General features: G+C 38.5%; 3 protein-coding genes and 1 pseudogene across 12 annotated transcripts; all 4 read left to right on the top strand.

Annotated features, from left to right (window-relative positions):
• On the top strand, positions 200-3043 carry LOC18772098 (alpha-aminoadipic semialdehyde synthase). 4 transcript variants are annotated; one of them, XM_020567396.1, is made up of 5 exons: positions 200-312; positions 1237-1512; positions 1640-1810; positions 1887-1956; positions 2122-3043. In XM_020567396.1, exons 2-5 carry the CDS (start codon positions 1477-1479, stop codon positions 2172-2174), a joined length of 330 nt encoding a protein of 109 aa, XP_020422985.1. In that variant the 5' UTR covers positions 200-312; positions 1237-1476; the 3' UTR covers positions 2175-3043. The 4 variants fall into 4 exon arrangements, with proteins under 4 accessions (XP_020422985.1, XP_020422984.1, XP_020422986.1 ...); XM_020567395.1 differs by having other exon boundaries at positions 1232-1512; XM_020567397.1 differs by lacking the exon at positions 200-312 and having other exon boundaries at positions 668-1512; positions 1640-1780.
• Positions 3708-5718, top strand: LOC18773988 (annotated as a pseudogene). Its single transcript, XR_002272033.1, has 4 exons — positions 3708-3837; positions 3925-4142; positions 4244-4797; positions 4919-5718. The product of XR_002272033.1 is annotated as a protein NRT1/ PTR FAMILY 8.1 (transcript).
• On the top strand, positions 6863-10615 carry LOC18772701 (protein NRT1/ PTR FAMILY 8.1). 6 transcript variants are annotated; one of them, XM_020565525.1, is made up of 5 exons: positions 6863-7061; positions 8159-8334; positions 8435-8652; positions 8980-9530; positions 9646-10615. In XM_020565525.1, exons 2-5 carry the CDS (start codon positions 8229-8231, stop codon positions 10478-10480), a joined length of 1710 nt encoding a protein of 569 aa, XP_020421114.1. In that variant the 5' UTR covers positions 6863-7061; positions 8159-8228; the 3' UTR covers positions 10481-10615. The 6 variants fall into 6 exon arrangements, with proteins under 6 accessions (XP_020421114.1, XP_020421112.1, XP_020421115.1 ...); XM_020565523.1 differs by lacking the exon at positions 6863-7061 and adding an exon at positions 7114-7253; XM_020565526.1 differs by lacking the exon at positions 6863-7061 and adding an exon at positions 7114-7267.
• Positions 11966-13257, top strand: LOC18771967. The gene is made up of 2 exons (XM_007205687.2): positions 11966-12566; positions 12675-13257. Exons 1-2 carry the CDS (start codon positions 12234-12236, stop codon positions 13116-13118), a joined length of 777 nt encoding a protein of 258 aa, XP_007205749.1. The 5' UTR covers positions 11966-12233; the 3' UTR covers positions 13119-13257.

The following is a 13469-nucleotide window of genomic DNA, read 5'->3' as shown; positions in this document are numbered from 1 at the left end:
GTCCATGACAGTCCGCCGTTCCAAACGACCCCATAGGGCATGTTTGGTATGGCTCACTAAATGGGACTGTGCTATATTAGACCTGAAGCCCATGTTTGGTTAGCAAGAGGACTAATGTAAATGGGATAGTAGAGCCCAACAGTAAAAAAAACGCCTCACTCGTTCTCGTTATACAGAGAAGCTCAAAATGAGTTCGCAAAATAAGCCTTTGCTGTATTGAACACGCCTCTCTCCAGTTCACTTCTTCTCTGCGACTCCACTCCACCTCTCCTGCGTTCAACATCGACTCATCTTCTTCGAATCTTGACGCAGGTAAGTTTTTTCTGGTCTTTCCCTTTGGATACCTCTCTTATTCCTTCTTCCATCTCTTTGATTTTTGCAAATCTCCTCAACAATTTTGACTGTGCTATGAGAATCTCTCCTTCCTTTTCTCTGTTATTTTCTTCTTCTCTTCTCTAATTTTCGTAGAATCTGTAGGGACATATATATACATGATGTTAATTGGCAATTAATTTGCAATTGGGTATTTCAGAAAACCTAGAAATTCAGAAGTAAAGTAGACTTTTGGCATGAATCTTGAGTTTATTGAACTTGCTGTTTCAGTTTTTATGGTTTTCATTACATATCGATATAATATAATATAACAAGGTAGAAAATTATTACCTAGATTCTTCGGATGGGTGCTGTAGAATTGGGTTGCGTCAATGTCCTGAATTGCCTCAGCAGCTGGCACAGGCCTATCAAACACCTTGTTCATTAGATAGTGAGTGACCAACTCCTTATCTGTTGGCATAAACCTAAATCCCACTGGCAGCTGGCCTGAGCTCATCATTGCTTCTTGTCCATGTTCTGCTTCCATGTATATATATCGTGGACCGTTTGATCATCACTTGGAAGAAATGATCAAGAAAATGGCTGGCAAAACAACTCAAGTAAATCAAGGCTGAATTAACTTATATATATGTATAGGTGGTAATTGAATCCTAGTAGGACTCTTTTTGATTACAAAGACAGAACCCAATTCACCTTTTTTCTCTTTTTGTTGTTTATCGTTCTTGTGTATGTGTGTATACTTGGAAGATGTTGAGCTTAGAGTGGTGTTTAGTTTTTGACTCTGTTTTGCCAATGCGATATATGTTGAAAAAAAATATGGATGCAATAAAAATTAAAAAATGGATGCGATGGTGTCCAGTATGTGATTACAGTTTGCAGTTTGGCAATTTGATTTCAGTGCAGAAAAAAGCCAGCTACTACATGACCCAGAAAATATTAGAACACCATACTACTTTGCATTTGTCAAACTCAAGCTAAAGTCCCAGAGTCTGGTTGCCAAATCTGCATCTTTTGCCTGAGAGCTCGGTTTGGCGATGTTACAGTCCATAAAGTATTCACCCCCTACTCCCTTAAGCTGTGGATGGAGTGCCACAAAGATATCGGACTTACCTTGAGTTTTAGTGTAGATTGAGTTGTCTCCTCATGGAAGACAGATTAGCGTACTCCAGCACAGAACAGGTAAACTCCTTAGCAGCAAATAAAACAGGATTGGCACAGCCAAGTCATTTTATACCAAAGACGGCTTTTATATTCCTATCTATATTGCCAAACTTGTGTTATTGGAACTTGTGTGATTTGTGGTCAGGATATGGTGCTTTTGCATCATGAAGTAGAGGTTGAGTTCCCAGATGGACTTAGAGAGAAGCATTCACGCACTCATTCAGGCACTTTACTGGAATTTGGGCAGACTAAGAATGGTAAAATGATCACCGCCATGGCTTTCACGGTTGGCATCCCGGCAGCCATTGGAGCTCTAGTACTTACTATATACGTTTCTGTTCTTCTACACCATGAAGTGAGGTAATGCCTAAACAAGTTTACTTCTTTTGCAGCTCATACTTGGAAACAAGGTCAAAACAAGAGGGGTCTTGAGGCCTATTGAACCAGAAGTATATGTCCCAGGTAACCACTTGCTCTTGTTTTCGTTTGGTTTGGTGTTCTATAATAAAGCTCTTATCATAGACATTTATATCAGACTTCTAGGTCTCTCTTTCGTTATTTAGCCTTTTTAGACATGAAATTTCATTGGCTGCAACAGTTTAACTGGAGTTGTTTGTGGTAATGCAGCCATGGATATAATACAAGCTTATGGCATCAAGGTAATGGAGAAGATCGAGTGACCCGAACAATCCCCCTACCTCTTTCCTGTGTAGATGCAGCTATTCACCAGATATTTGATGCGCAGCTACCTCGTTTCGCTTGACTGCAATGGAGCATAGATACTTGAAAGGGAGAGTTTGATACAATTATGCGGCAGGGCTCCAGTGATTGGTTTGCAATGCCTTCCCAAGTTTTGTGGAAAAGGTGCTTGCAACTTAGAGGAGCTCCCTATTCCTACATTAATGTCAGCAAAATAACTTTGTGAACAATGGATTTAAACATAGAAGGAAGCCAATCTATGAACAGTCAAAATAAGAGGAAAAGAGCTACAAGTTCAAGTGATGAAGAGAAGATTGTGACTGTATTGGAGAAATTGTTTGAAGCATCTGGGAAAAGGATGCAAATGGTGACTGAGGCTATAATAAAAGGTAATGAAGATCGATCTGATATTGCCAAAGAACTCAAGAGAATGGGATTTTCTCCGTTAGATCAAATTGCAGCACTAAAGCTCATTTTGGAGAAGCCACAAAACATCTCTATATTCATGTCTTTGGATGATGATATCAAGAAAGTGTTTGTTGAGCAGTTGCTTAGTGACAATGCTTGAGGACATGGCCTAGCTAAGTTTGATGCATCTATCTTTTTGGAAACACCACAAATGATGCATTGATAAGATTGGCTTCATTTTGGAAACACCACAAATTGTATAACATTTTGCTAGCATTAAAGCCATATGGTTCATGGTTGTGGGGTTTATTAGTTTCATTTTGAAATTGTGGATGTTTATTTGTATGTATTAATGGTAGAATTGTGTGTAGCGAACTAAACCTCTAATTTCTGAGTCATGTAGATGACTTTGGCATATATGAAAATTTCTAACTTTTGCACATATGAAATGTACATGTGAATTTGGTTTGGAGGAAAAGAAATGTATATTGTCAATTTGGTAATTCTAATAACAAAAAAACTACATTTAATTATTTAACAATTATTATTTTTAAATATAAAATAATTATTTTTTAGTCCCACACAGTACCAAACATAGGTCTTCACTATTTTTACAATCCAGCTTCTTAGTCCGACGCAACACCAAACGTAGGTCAATACTTAATCCAGCTTAGTCCAATCCGAGCTAATCCAAGACAGTCCCAGGATTTAGTCCAGTCCATGACAGTCCGCCGTTCCAAACGACCCCATAAGGTGTATGTCTTAGAAAGTGTGCCAGGAAACCTGAACTTGAATGTGCCTACCATTTAATGAAACGCTGCTGCTGCAGATAGGGTCATCTTAATTTGAATACATTTAGCAGTCCAATTTCTGATCATACCTAAATGTCACCTCCACAGCTGAAAACGACACAAGTGCCACTACATTTATAGGTTACATTCTTTTGAAGGGTCCGTTTGAATTGCGTGCCATATGTCGTCAATATGCAGTGCACCATGAATTCATATAAAACTGCTTGCTGTAGAGCATATAGAAGAACTCCCTTGAGCTCAAGCTTTCTCTCACTAAAATAAAAGTGAGGCACACAAGAGAGAGAAAAATTTCATATGAGTGAGACAGAAAGATTATTAATGGAAGAAGAAGATATTCATACCAAGGATGGAACAATAGATTACCAAAACAGGCCTGCAATCAAGAAGAACACAGGAACATGGAAAGCTTGCCCTTATATTCTAGGTAATTAAACTCCCTTAATTAATATTTTTGTTTGAATTATGCTGAATAACAAATGCTTAATTACAATCTTTGGCTTTTGATGAACAGGAAATGAATGCTGTGAAAGATTGGCTTACTATGGGATCAACACAAATCTGGTTAATTACCTCAAGTTTCAACTGAACCAGAGGAATGTGGTTGCTGTCAATAATGTCACAAATTGGTCAGGCACTTGCTATGTGACCCCATTGCTTGGAGCATTTCTAGCTGATGCATACTTAGGAAGATACTGGACAATTGCTGCCTTCTCCATCATCTATGTTTTTGTAAGTCCATTTCTCTGTCAAAACTATATACTAAAATTCTTGTTGGTCCATAAATTAAAAATCCATTTTCCATATGATCAAAAATCCATAATTTGTTGCAGGGAATGACATTGTTGACCTTATCTGCATCACTTCAAGGACTAAAACCTCCCTGTGACACAAACAATGTGTGTCATCCAACAGGGTTACAAGCAGGGGTGTTTTTTATGGGGCTTTACCTCATAGCACTTGGAACTGGAGGCATAAAGCCTTGTGTCTCATCATTTGGGGCAGACCAATTTGACGACTCTGATGAGGCTGAGAAAAAGAACAAGGGATCCTTCTTCAACTGGTTCTATTTCTCAATCAACATTGGTGCCCTTGTGGCTTCCTCTGTGCTTGTGTGGATACAAACAAACGTTGGATGGAGTTGGGGCTTTGGCATCCCAGCTGTGGCCATGGCACTTGCTGTTGTGAGCTTCTTTTTGGGTACCCGGTTGTATCGAAACCAGAGGCCTGGTGGGAGTCCCCTGACTCGCATTTGTCAAGTGTTTGTTGCATCCTTCGGGAAATTCAGAGTAAAAGTTCCTGGTGACAAGTCTCTGTTGTATGAAACTGCTGATGAGGAACCTGTAGTCAAAGGAAGCAGAAAGCTTGATCATACAGAAGAGTTAAGGTAAATTGTAAGTTTGTAACAAAGAATCATGACTTTGTTACTTTTGAAAGCTAACTTTCCACGTAATAAAACAATAGAAAATGTTCTCTTGTCAAACTTACGTTGCTAATAACTTTTGTAGTTTCTTGGATAAGGCCGCGGTCGAGACTCCATCAGATAAAATCAAAGACTCAGTGATGGCATGGAGACTCTGCACTGTGACCCAAGTTGAGGAGCTCAAGTCCCTAGTAAAGTTGCTTCCCATATGGGCAACTGGCATAATCTTCTCAGCAGTCTACAGTCAAATGGGGACATTGTTTGTGCTCCAAGGCAACACAATGGACCTCCACGTCACCAAATCCTTTGAAATCCCATCTGCCTCACTCTCCCTCTTTGACACAATCAGTGTCATCTTCTGGGTTCCTGTTTATGACCGTTTGATAGTTCCATTTGTGAGAAAATTCACAAAAAGAAACAATGGCTTCACCCAACTCCAGAGAATAGCAATTGGGCTTGTGATCTCCATTTTTGCCATGTTGGCAGCAGGGACTTTGGAGCTTGTGAGACTAAATGAAGTGAGAAAGCACAATTATTATGACCTCAAGCACATGCCCATGTCCATATTTTGGCAGGTTTTTCACCTTCATTGGGCAATTGGAGTTTTTTTATGAGCAGGCTCCTGATGCCATGAGGAGCTTGTGTTCTGCTCTTTCTCTCACAACTGCTGCTTTGGGCAGCTATTTGAGCACCATGCTTGTCAATATTGTGACTGATGTGAGCACCAGAGATGGCAAGGCTGGTTGGATACCAGATAACTTGAATTATGGTCACCTTCACTACTTTTTCTGGCTTTTGGCTTGCTTGAGTGTGATGAATTTAGGGTTCTATCTTTTGGTTGCTAGATGGCACACTTACAAGAGGGCAGTGGTGCCTAATCATTGAGCAGTTTATCTAACAAGGATCCATTTTGATAGTGATCTTCCATTTTTCTTATAAAGTACCATTGAGTTTTTCTAATTATTTCATTTTTCTTATGGTACCACTGTCATTATGATACGTGATGTTACCGTCAAACATTGCGTTGCACGTCTTCGATTTAAGAAAATTTGTGAACAAAGGAAAGCTGTAGAGGGCATGTGTCTTTCACCAGTTGCTTTCACATGACTAGAAAATCTTTACCGTTCGATTTCAATTAGAGTAGGATTGTGCTGTCAAGTGGATTTCTTTGTTTCCACTTTTGCTAAGAATATGAGATTTTCAATATGTAATAGTTCCAGTAAAGAGTCCAGGTACAAGGTTAACCTAAAATGTCAATAATTTTAAGATTTATTTATGCTAAACTTCTGGGATTACAAATTAAATTCAGGTATTTTTTATGTTAGGCCCATTAAATTCTCTAATTATTTTTTTCAGAAATTGCCTTTTAAAAATTAAAATGTATCACCTATGTTCTTATATTTATTGGTTTAGAAATATCAAAATCCTACATAAGGTGCAATAAATAAAGACTGCCTTTTTAAGATGAGACTTGCACGAATCTGTAGAAAAGCTGTGACGTAGGTATACCACAAAGCATGAAATAATTACACAATGTCATTATCAAATTTTCCCAAACTAGAACAAAAATTTCCAATGAATCACATCAATCTATTTCCGTACCACAAAGACTCATAATCACATATGGAAAGTTAGCTGTTCACAACCACAACCGCACTTTGAGTCTGGCAAGGAAAATTATCGAAGCATCTTTACCTAACAAATTCCAGCCTCATTCATAAGATTTTGCTTCTTGACGGTTGTGGGCAGCCAAAAATTTTCCTCCTCTGCCAAATGTTCCAAAGGCAGCATGGTGATTTAATTGCCATCCCTTGCTGATCATTTGACTTCTTTTTTTTTTTCATCAATAAGCAGTTTAAGGGGTCACCATGCTAATCGCAGTTGTCCACGTGAGTCAATGATTTGTGGTTTTATATTGATCAACGGCTACCATTCATCCACGAGATATGCCTTATCTTCAAAAGGAAAACAAACAAACAAATGAAATCCTTGTCAAATAAATGCTACGTAAACAGGTAGTACTAAAAATCATATTCATATCTGACTATTTTTCTATAAAATTTAGTGGCTCTTGAATGTGTAGGAGCAGGAACCGGACTTATTTTCCTTGTTTCGCTCGCATTGTAATCCCCCATATAAAACTCATTAGCCCTAATCACCCTTAACGCCCATAAAAAATCTACTCTCTTTTTTTCCTCTCTCTCTCTCTTTTGATTTTCACTCCAAAGGTATGTGACATGTCTGCACATTTGATCAGTACTTTTTTGTTTATATTACTCACTCTCTCTCTCTCTCTCTCTCTCTCTCTCTCTCTCTCTCTCAGCCATTCATATCAAAGATTCATATTTCTTAGAAAGTCTCTGGTTGGTTCAAATTCTGATGTCCCAACTTGGTTGTTTTGATCTACAATAAGTGTGAAGGTTGCTATTGAGTGGTTTGCTTTTGCCTCTGTTGTTCATGAAATGTTTTAGAATGGAAGTTTGAGGCTTGACTTAATTAACAGCGTGGAAAAGAAATCCTCTGTGTGTGCCCATTGTCTTTCTTGGTTTTCTTTATTAATTTTTGGGTTGTGGAGTTTGTCCTTTTCTTGAACAAACTGATTTTGACTTTCATGATGGTGGTGATGACATTGCTTAGGTTTTACTTAACTTTTGCTTATTTGTGTTTATGGAATTTTGATTGATTTTTCTTTCTTTTTTTTGGTTGAGAGAATGGGATTTTGATTGATAAAATAGGGTTTGTGGATTCTTTGATGATGGGAGGCTCCAGTTATTGGAGATAAAGAAAACTAGTTTGCTAAATTGCGCTTAGTATATATATATATATATCTTATGCGTTGTGCAGATTCTGCTCAAGAACATTTTATTCTTGGTGGACCAGTTGTTGTGAGTGTCGCATTATTAGAGTTCATAATTTGTGCCATGTTAGAGTTCATAATCCCTTGTGTTTCAAATTATAAATAATTAGCAATTTAAGCTCTTTTTCGACTCGTAAACAAAAACTATGTGAGTTTTCATGTGACATGCTGCTTGAATTATACTTATTATCCATGTTAGAAAAAATAGATAGATGGCCTGTAAGGTTTGGTTATATATGGCATACATGTGCTCTGTTATATGTTCAAGTGTTTGGTGAAGTATTCGTGCTCCGAATTACATATTTTGAGAATCTAGATTTGAGTTTGGCCATATAATTCCTAACTTGCTTTTCAGCAACCAACCTAAGCATTATCAAATGAGTGGAATATATCCAAGCCAATGCTTTCACTTTCAAAATTCTCATGATTGCTCCTATCTAGCGTGTACATGATGATGCGATTTTGTAGGTGTCTTTGGTTTTAGATACTAAGAAAAACAAGGCCTGGAACTTGGAAGATAGCTAATCTGCAGCACACTATGGGGGAAGATGATGATTATACCAACGATGGGACTGTGGACATCCATAAAAATCCTGCTAACAAGAAGAAGACTGGAAATTGGAGAGCATGCGGCTTTATTCTTGGTATGGCTTTATTTGTTATTCATTTCTTTTCTGTTTATTATCTATCCCCTTCATGGTACTCTGTAGGGCTTATATTGATCACTACATAATTCTGTTGCAGGAAATGAATGCTGTGAAAGACTGGCATACTATGGAATGAGTACCAATCTAGTGAACTATCTTGGGAAACATCTCAGCATGGGAAATGTCGCTGCATCAACCACTGTTACTAATTGGTCCGGGACGTGCTACGCCACTCCATTGATAGGAGCCTTCCTAGCTGATGCATACTTGGGAAGATATTGGACAATTGCCATCTTTTCAGTTATTTATGCTCTTGTAAGTTTGGTCCAAATAAAAACTCTTCTCCCCTCAGAATATGGGACATGAAAGTTTGAAATGGATATAGTGATAAGTTTATACTTTACTGTCAAGCCTTTTAGTGCACATGTTATCCAATTTGACATAAAAACCATAACTTTCATCTGTGTTGTCAAACCATGCTGATGTTTCATTCTTGGCCATACTCTCTAGCCACAATCAAACTTTTCGCTATGGGTTTGTTATTGTTTGCTGTTTTGGCTACATTTAGACCAATTGATTTTAATATAGATTTTTGTTCTTCTCCAAGAGGTTATTTATTGAAGAATTGTTCTGTTTTTGTAGGGGATGACTTTCTTAACACTCACTGCCTCTATCAAAGGACTAAAACCGTGGTGCGATAAATCTGGTTGCCAGGCAACATCATCACAGAGAGCAGCCTGCTTTGTAGCACTGTACATGATTGCACTTGGCACTGGTGGAATCAAGCCATGCGTTTCATCTTTCGGTGCAGATCAATTTGATGAAACTGATGAGACTGAGAGGAAGAAGAAGAGCTCATTCTTCAATTGGTTTTACTTGTCAATCAATATTGGTGCACTTATTGCTTCCACAGTTTTGGTCTGGATACAAATGACTGTGGGATGGAACTGGGGGTTCGGAATCCCAGCGGTTGCAATGGCCATTGCTGTTGTGTTCTTTTTCTTTGGCAGCAAGTTATACCGTCTTCAAAAACCAGGAGGGAGTCCCCTCACAAGGATTATTCAGGTCATTGTTGCATCCATCAGGAAATGCAATGTAAAAGTTCCAGCTGACAAGTCTCTTCTCTATGAGACTCCAGACGAGGAGTGTAATATCCAAGGAAGCCGCAAGCTTGAGCACACAGACAAGCTAAGGTAAGCTCACACAGCTAGAATTTCAGTAAGCTACAGATAAGTTTTCATTTTAAAACCATATTCAATCTTTAAGTTTGTTTGATTATGCCTCGACATAATATTGGTCGAATTTCAGGTTCTTCGACAAGGCTGCTGTGGAATCAGAAACTGACCATGCCAAGGACTTGCCAAATCCATGGAGGCTCTGCACAGTGACTCAAGTAGAGGAGCTAAAGTCCATTATCAGATTGCTTCCAATTTGGGCATCTGGGATAGTCTTTGCTGCAGTATACAGTCAAATGAGCACAATGTTTGTGCTGCAAGGCAACACAATGGACCAACACATGGGCCCAAACTTCAAGATCCCATCAGCTTCCCTCTCCCTCTTTGACACAGTCAGTGTCATTTTCTGGGCTCCTATATATGACCAAGTCATTGTCAAATTGGCAAGGCGGTTCACTGGCCATGAAAGAGGGTTCACCCAGCTGCAAAGGATGGGCATTGGCCTTGGCTTGTCCATATTTTCCATGGTTGTTGCTGGGATTTTGGAAGTTGCTAGGCTTGGCATTGTGAGGAAGAACAATTATTATGACCTTGAGTATATACCCATGTCAATTTTCTGGCAAGTTCCTCAATATTTCATCATTGGATGTGCAGAAGTGTTCACTTTCATTGGACAGTTGGAGTTTTTCTATGACCAGGCACCTGACGCCATGAGAAGCTTGTGTTCTGCTCTCTCACTTACCACAGTTGCTTTGGGTAATTACCTCAGTACTCTGCTTGTTACTGTGGTAACTAAAGTTACCACAAGAAATGGGCACCTGGGTTGGATCCCAGATAACTTGAACAGAGGCCATCTTGACTATTTTTACTGGCTCTTGGCTGCCCTCAGCATCATCAACTTCTTTGTGTATCTGTGGATTGCTAAGTGGTATACTTACAAGAAGGTGACAGGGCAGACGAACTCATAGAGGTTACAGCAGAAAGGCACTAGGAGGAGACTGGCGCTTGTGAATCTTATTGCTGGTCTGCCATTGTAGTTTCTTTTTCTTCTTCTCTTGTTTTTTTTTTTTTTGGAGATATTTAGTGATATATCCATTCTTAGTACTAATATTATAAAAAAAATCATACACAATTGAATTTCTATAAACAAACCAAAAAAATGACAGTGGCCTTATTGAATTTAATATTGATTATTAAATTATTTTGATGCCCTATTGAGTGTTTTGGGTATTTTTATGAGATTTTGGGGTTATGCTTGTTTTGAGAAATTGATGGCAGTTTTGTAATTTATACGAAGTTAAAAGCTTTTTGTTATATTGTAAATGGGCTTTGGGTGTGTTTCTAAAGTCCATTTCATATAAGGTATTTTTATAATTTGGGCTCCTATATTGGATATAATAGTGAATTTCCCTTCTTCTTTTTTTGGGGTTGTCATTTTAATGTTATTAGTTGAAAATATTGTTTGGGAATTTGTGTGTTAATTTCAAAATAGACTACTGGTGTTTTTTTATTTTTTTTAATTGCTAGACTTTGGGGCAATTAATCCATCATGTTTTGTGTCAATTATTTCATTGTAAGCAGATTTCGCTTTTGTTTTTAATTTATAAGCTGATTTTGTTCAAATTAGTAAAAGAAACAAATCTACTTCTGGAGTTGTATTAGCTTGATTATGAATACAATTTTCACATTGTGGGTTAGGCCAGTTGGTCAGGGAGTGTGTCTGCCCCCTTACATTCAAGTTCGAATCCTTATCGTCATAGATTGATTCATTTAGAATAATTTAGACTATTGCTTGCATTTATTATAAATATAAAAAATTAAGGCTTATTTACTGTTTCACCCTCTAGAGCTAGCTCTCACTCAACACCGTCTCATTTTCGCGTTAAATGACCTCTCTTTTTATCTCTCTCTCTCTCTGCCTCTTTCTTCTCTCCTCTTCCCTCCCTAGGGCAAAACCCCACCCCAGACTTAACTTTCCATGGAATTACTCAACACACCCAAACCACCAGCACTCAATTTTTTTTAAAAAAAATCTCCTCGACAACCACTCCCCATCTTCTCTCGATAGAGAGAGTGAGAGTGAGAGAAAGAGGCATAGAGAAGAAAGAAGATGGAAGGGTTAGGGTGTGATGAAGGAGTGCTAGGGGTAAGGTCTGAGGATAGGATGGGAGAGAAAAGAGAGGCAGAGAGAGGGAAGGGAGTAAGGTGCGTTTGGGGTTAGGTCTGGGGAGGGGATGAGAGAGAGAAGATTATTAGAATGCACATGCCACCTGAGCACACTTTACGGTTTTGTGGAAGGAAGTGGTAAAGTGAGAAAATTTCAATAATTTTTAGAGATTCAAGGGGTAAAATGAGGAAGTTTGAGTTACAGGTGGTTAAGTGAGAGTGAGATCAAGTTCCAAGTGTGAAACAGTAAATAAGCCTAAAAAAATTGAATACAATTTTCACCTCATGCACAGGGACTGCTGTTCCAGCCCATCAGGACATTCTTTTGGGTTTACAATATATTCTTTTTTTTTACACAATTAGGTGATAAAAACCCACATTTTAAGAAACATTCATGTGTAAGAAACAACTATTTATACTGATGGATAATGTAACACCACATGAGAGGCTCAGAAGGACCTAAAAACAACATATAAAATATCTATCCTTCTCTTTCTCCTTCTATTTCTCCCTCTCCTTTATCCAAACTCAAAGCCAACACTGAAGGCAGAGAAGATGATTGGCCTCAAGCTCATTCAAACCTCTTTCACCACCACCAAGCATAACATTTTACACAGAGGAAGACTGTCCAACGCTAAGAATTCCATCTTGCGCTTCAGCAAGTCCAGTGATTCTGATTCTGAGTCAGAAGCTTCCCCACCACAAGGAGATACTCGCAAGCAGGACCTGCTGGTGAGGATAGCAATGCTTCAAGCTCAGAAAGTCCGTCTCACCGATTACTTAGACGAAAGATCCGAATATCTTACCAAATTTGGAGAAGAGGCCACCGCTGAGTTTGACAAGATTGGAGAAGACGCCCTCAAAGACCTGGATGAAGCCAGTACCAGGGTCTGTTTACGTTCCTAGTCCAAGCAATAGCATTAAAAGATTTTTAAAAAGGGGGCTTGCTATGCAATTCTGTTGATAATCCAATTCTTATTCATTTGTGATTAGCAGATTATGGACAATATAAACAGCCGCATGCATGCCTTCGAGGAATCTGCCGGAATTAACATTGAGGAGATGGAGAAAAATGAGAACGAGTTAGCAGCATTTGAAGGTGAGATAGACAAAGAACGCAATGAAGGGTTATTTTTTAAGAATCTGACACAGGGGAAACCGAAGGAAAAAGTGGATGCTACGGAGGAAACAAAGAAGATCAAGAAGCTTACCAAAAAAAGTGCAGGATCAGAAACCAGGAGGAACATTTATGTTGCACTGATTGGCCTGCTACTCATACAAATCGTTGAATCCTCCATCACTGCAACGCCTGATTGGAGAAAAGTTGCAGTTCTCGGCGCAATTTTTGTGGGTTTGGTTGCTCAGGTCATCTATGAGCAGAAAATGTTATCAGAAACAGAAATAACAGAAGAGGGGAAAACAGAGGAAGAAAGAAGGTGATGCTTGTCCTACTCATGAAGCAAAAACATTATGCTGTAAAATGTTCAGCCTTAACTATTTTACATAAACATAGCTTGGGTCTACACAAATATACCATGCTTTTCCTGATCAATGGAGAAAGCACTACTTCCCAGCTACACAAATATAGCATGATTAATAAACCCAAGTAAATCTTACAACTTGGGTTTGATACGTCAAGCCTTGCTTTTGCATCATCAAAAGGTGATCTTGGTGATGTACTGCAATCACCAAAAACTATGTAACTGAGTTACATATATGATGCTTCATGAACTTTTAGTTACAATGGATCATGCCAAGCACGCCTTCAGATTTTTTAATTAATATGGTTTT

This window comes from Prunus persica, chromosome G6, assembly GCF_000346465.2.
Source record: "Prunus persica cultivar Lovell chromosome G6, Prunus_persica_NCBIv2, whole genome shotgun sequence".
Lineage (NCBI taxonomy): Eukaryota > Viridiplantae > Streptophyta > Magnoliopsida > Rosales > Rosaceae > Prunus > Prunus persica.
Note: the sequence above shows the minus strand (reverse complement) of the source record. Positions and strands in the feature narration are given on the sequence as shown.

What these genes read in the sequence shown, in the direction of transcription:
- LOC18772098 (XM_020567396.1), top strand. Translation starts at nt 1,477, where the DNA reads ATGGAAGACAGATTAGCGTACTCCAGCACAGAACAG. An exon ending in CGTACTCCAGCACAGAACAG is followed by an intron (nt 1,513 to 1,639) that starts GTAAACTCCTTA and finishes ATTTGTGGTCAG; the next exon opens with GATATGGTGCTTTTGCATCA. An exon ending in ACCAGAAGTATATGTCCCAG is followed by an intron (nt 1,957 to 2,121) that starts GTAACCACTTGC and finishes GTGGTAATGCAG; the next exon opens with CCATGGATATAATACAAGCT.
- LOC18772701 (XM_020565525.1), top strand. Translation starts at nt 8,229, where the DNA reads ATGGGGGAAGATGATGATTATACCAACGATGGGACTGTGGACATCCAT. An exon ending in TTTCAGTTATTTATGCTCTT is followed by an intron (nt 8,653 to 8,979) that starts GTAAGTTTGGTC and finishes CTGTTTTTGTAG; the next exon opens with GGGATGACTTTCTTAACACT. An exon ending in GAGCACACAGACAAGCTAAG is followed by an intron (nt 9,531 to 9,645) that starts GTAAGCTCACAC and finishes GTCGAATTTCAG; the next exon opens with GTTCTTCGACAAGGCTGCTG.
- LOC18771967 (XM_007205687.2), top strand. Translation starts at nt 12,234, where the DNA reads ATGATTGGCCTCAAGCTCATTCAAACCTCTTTCACCACCACCAAGCAT. An exon ending in TGGATGAAGCCAGTACCAGG is followed by an intron (nt 12,567 to 12,674) that starts GTCTGTTTACGT and finishes TGTGATTAGCAG; the next exon opens with ATTATGGACAATATAAACAG.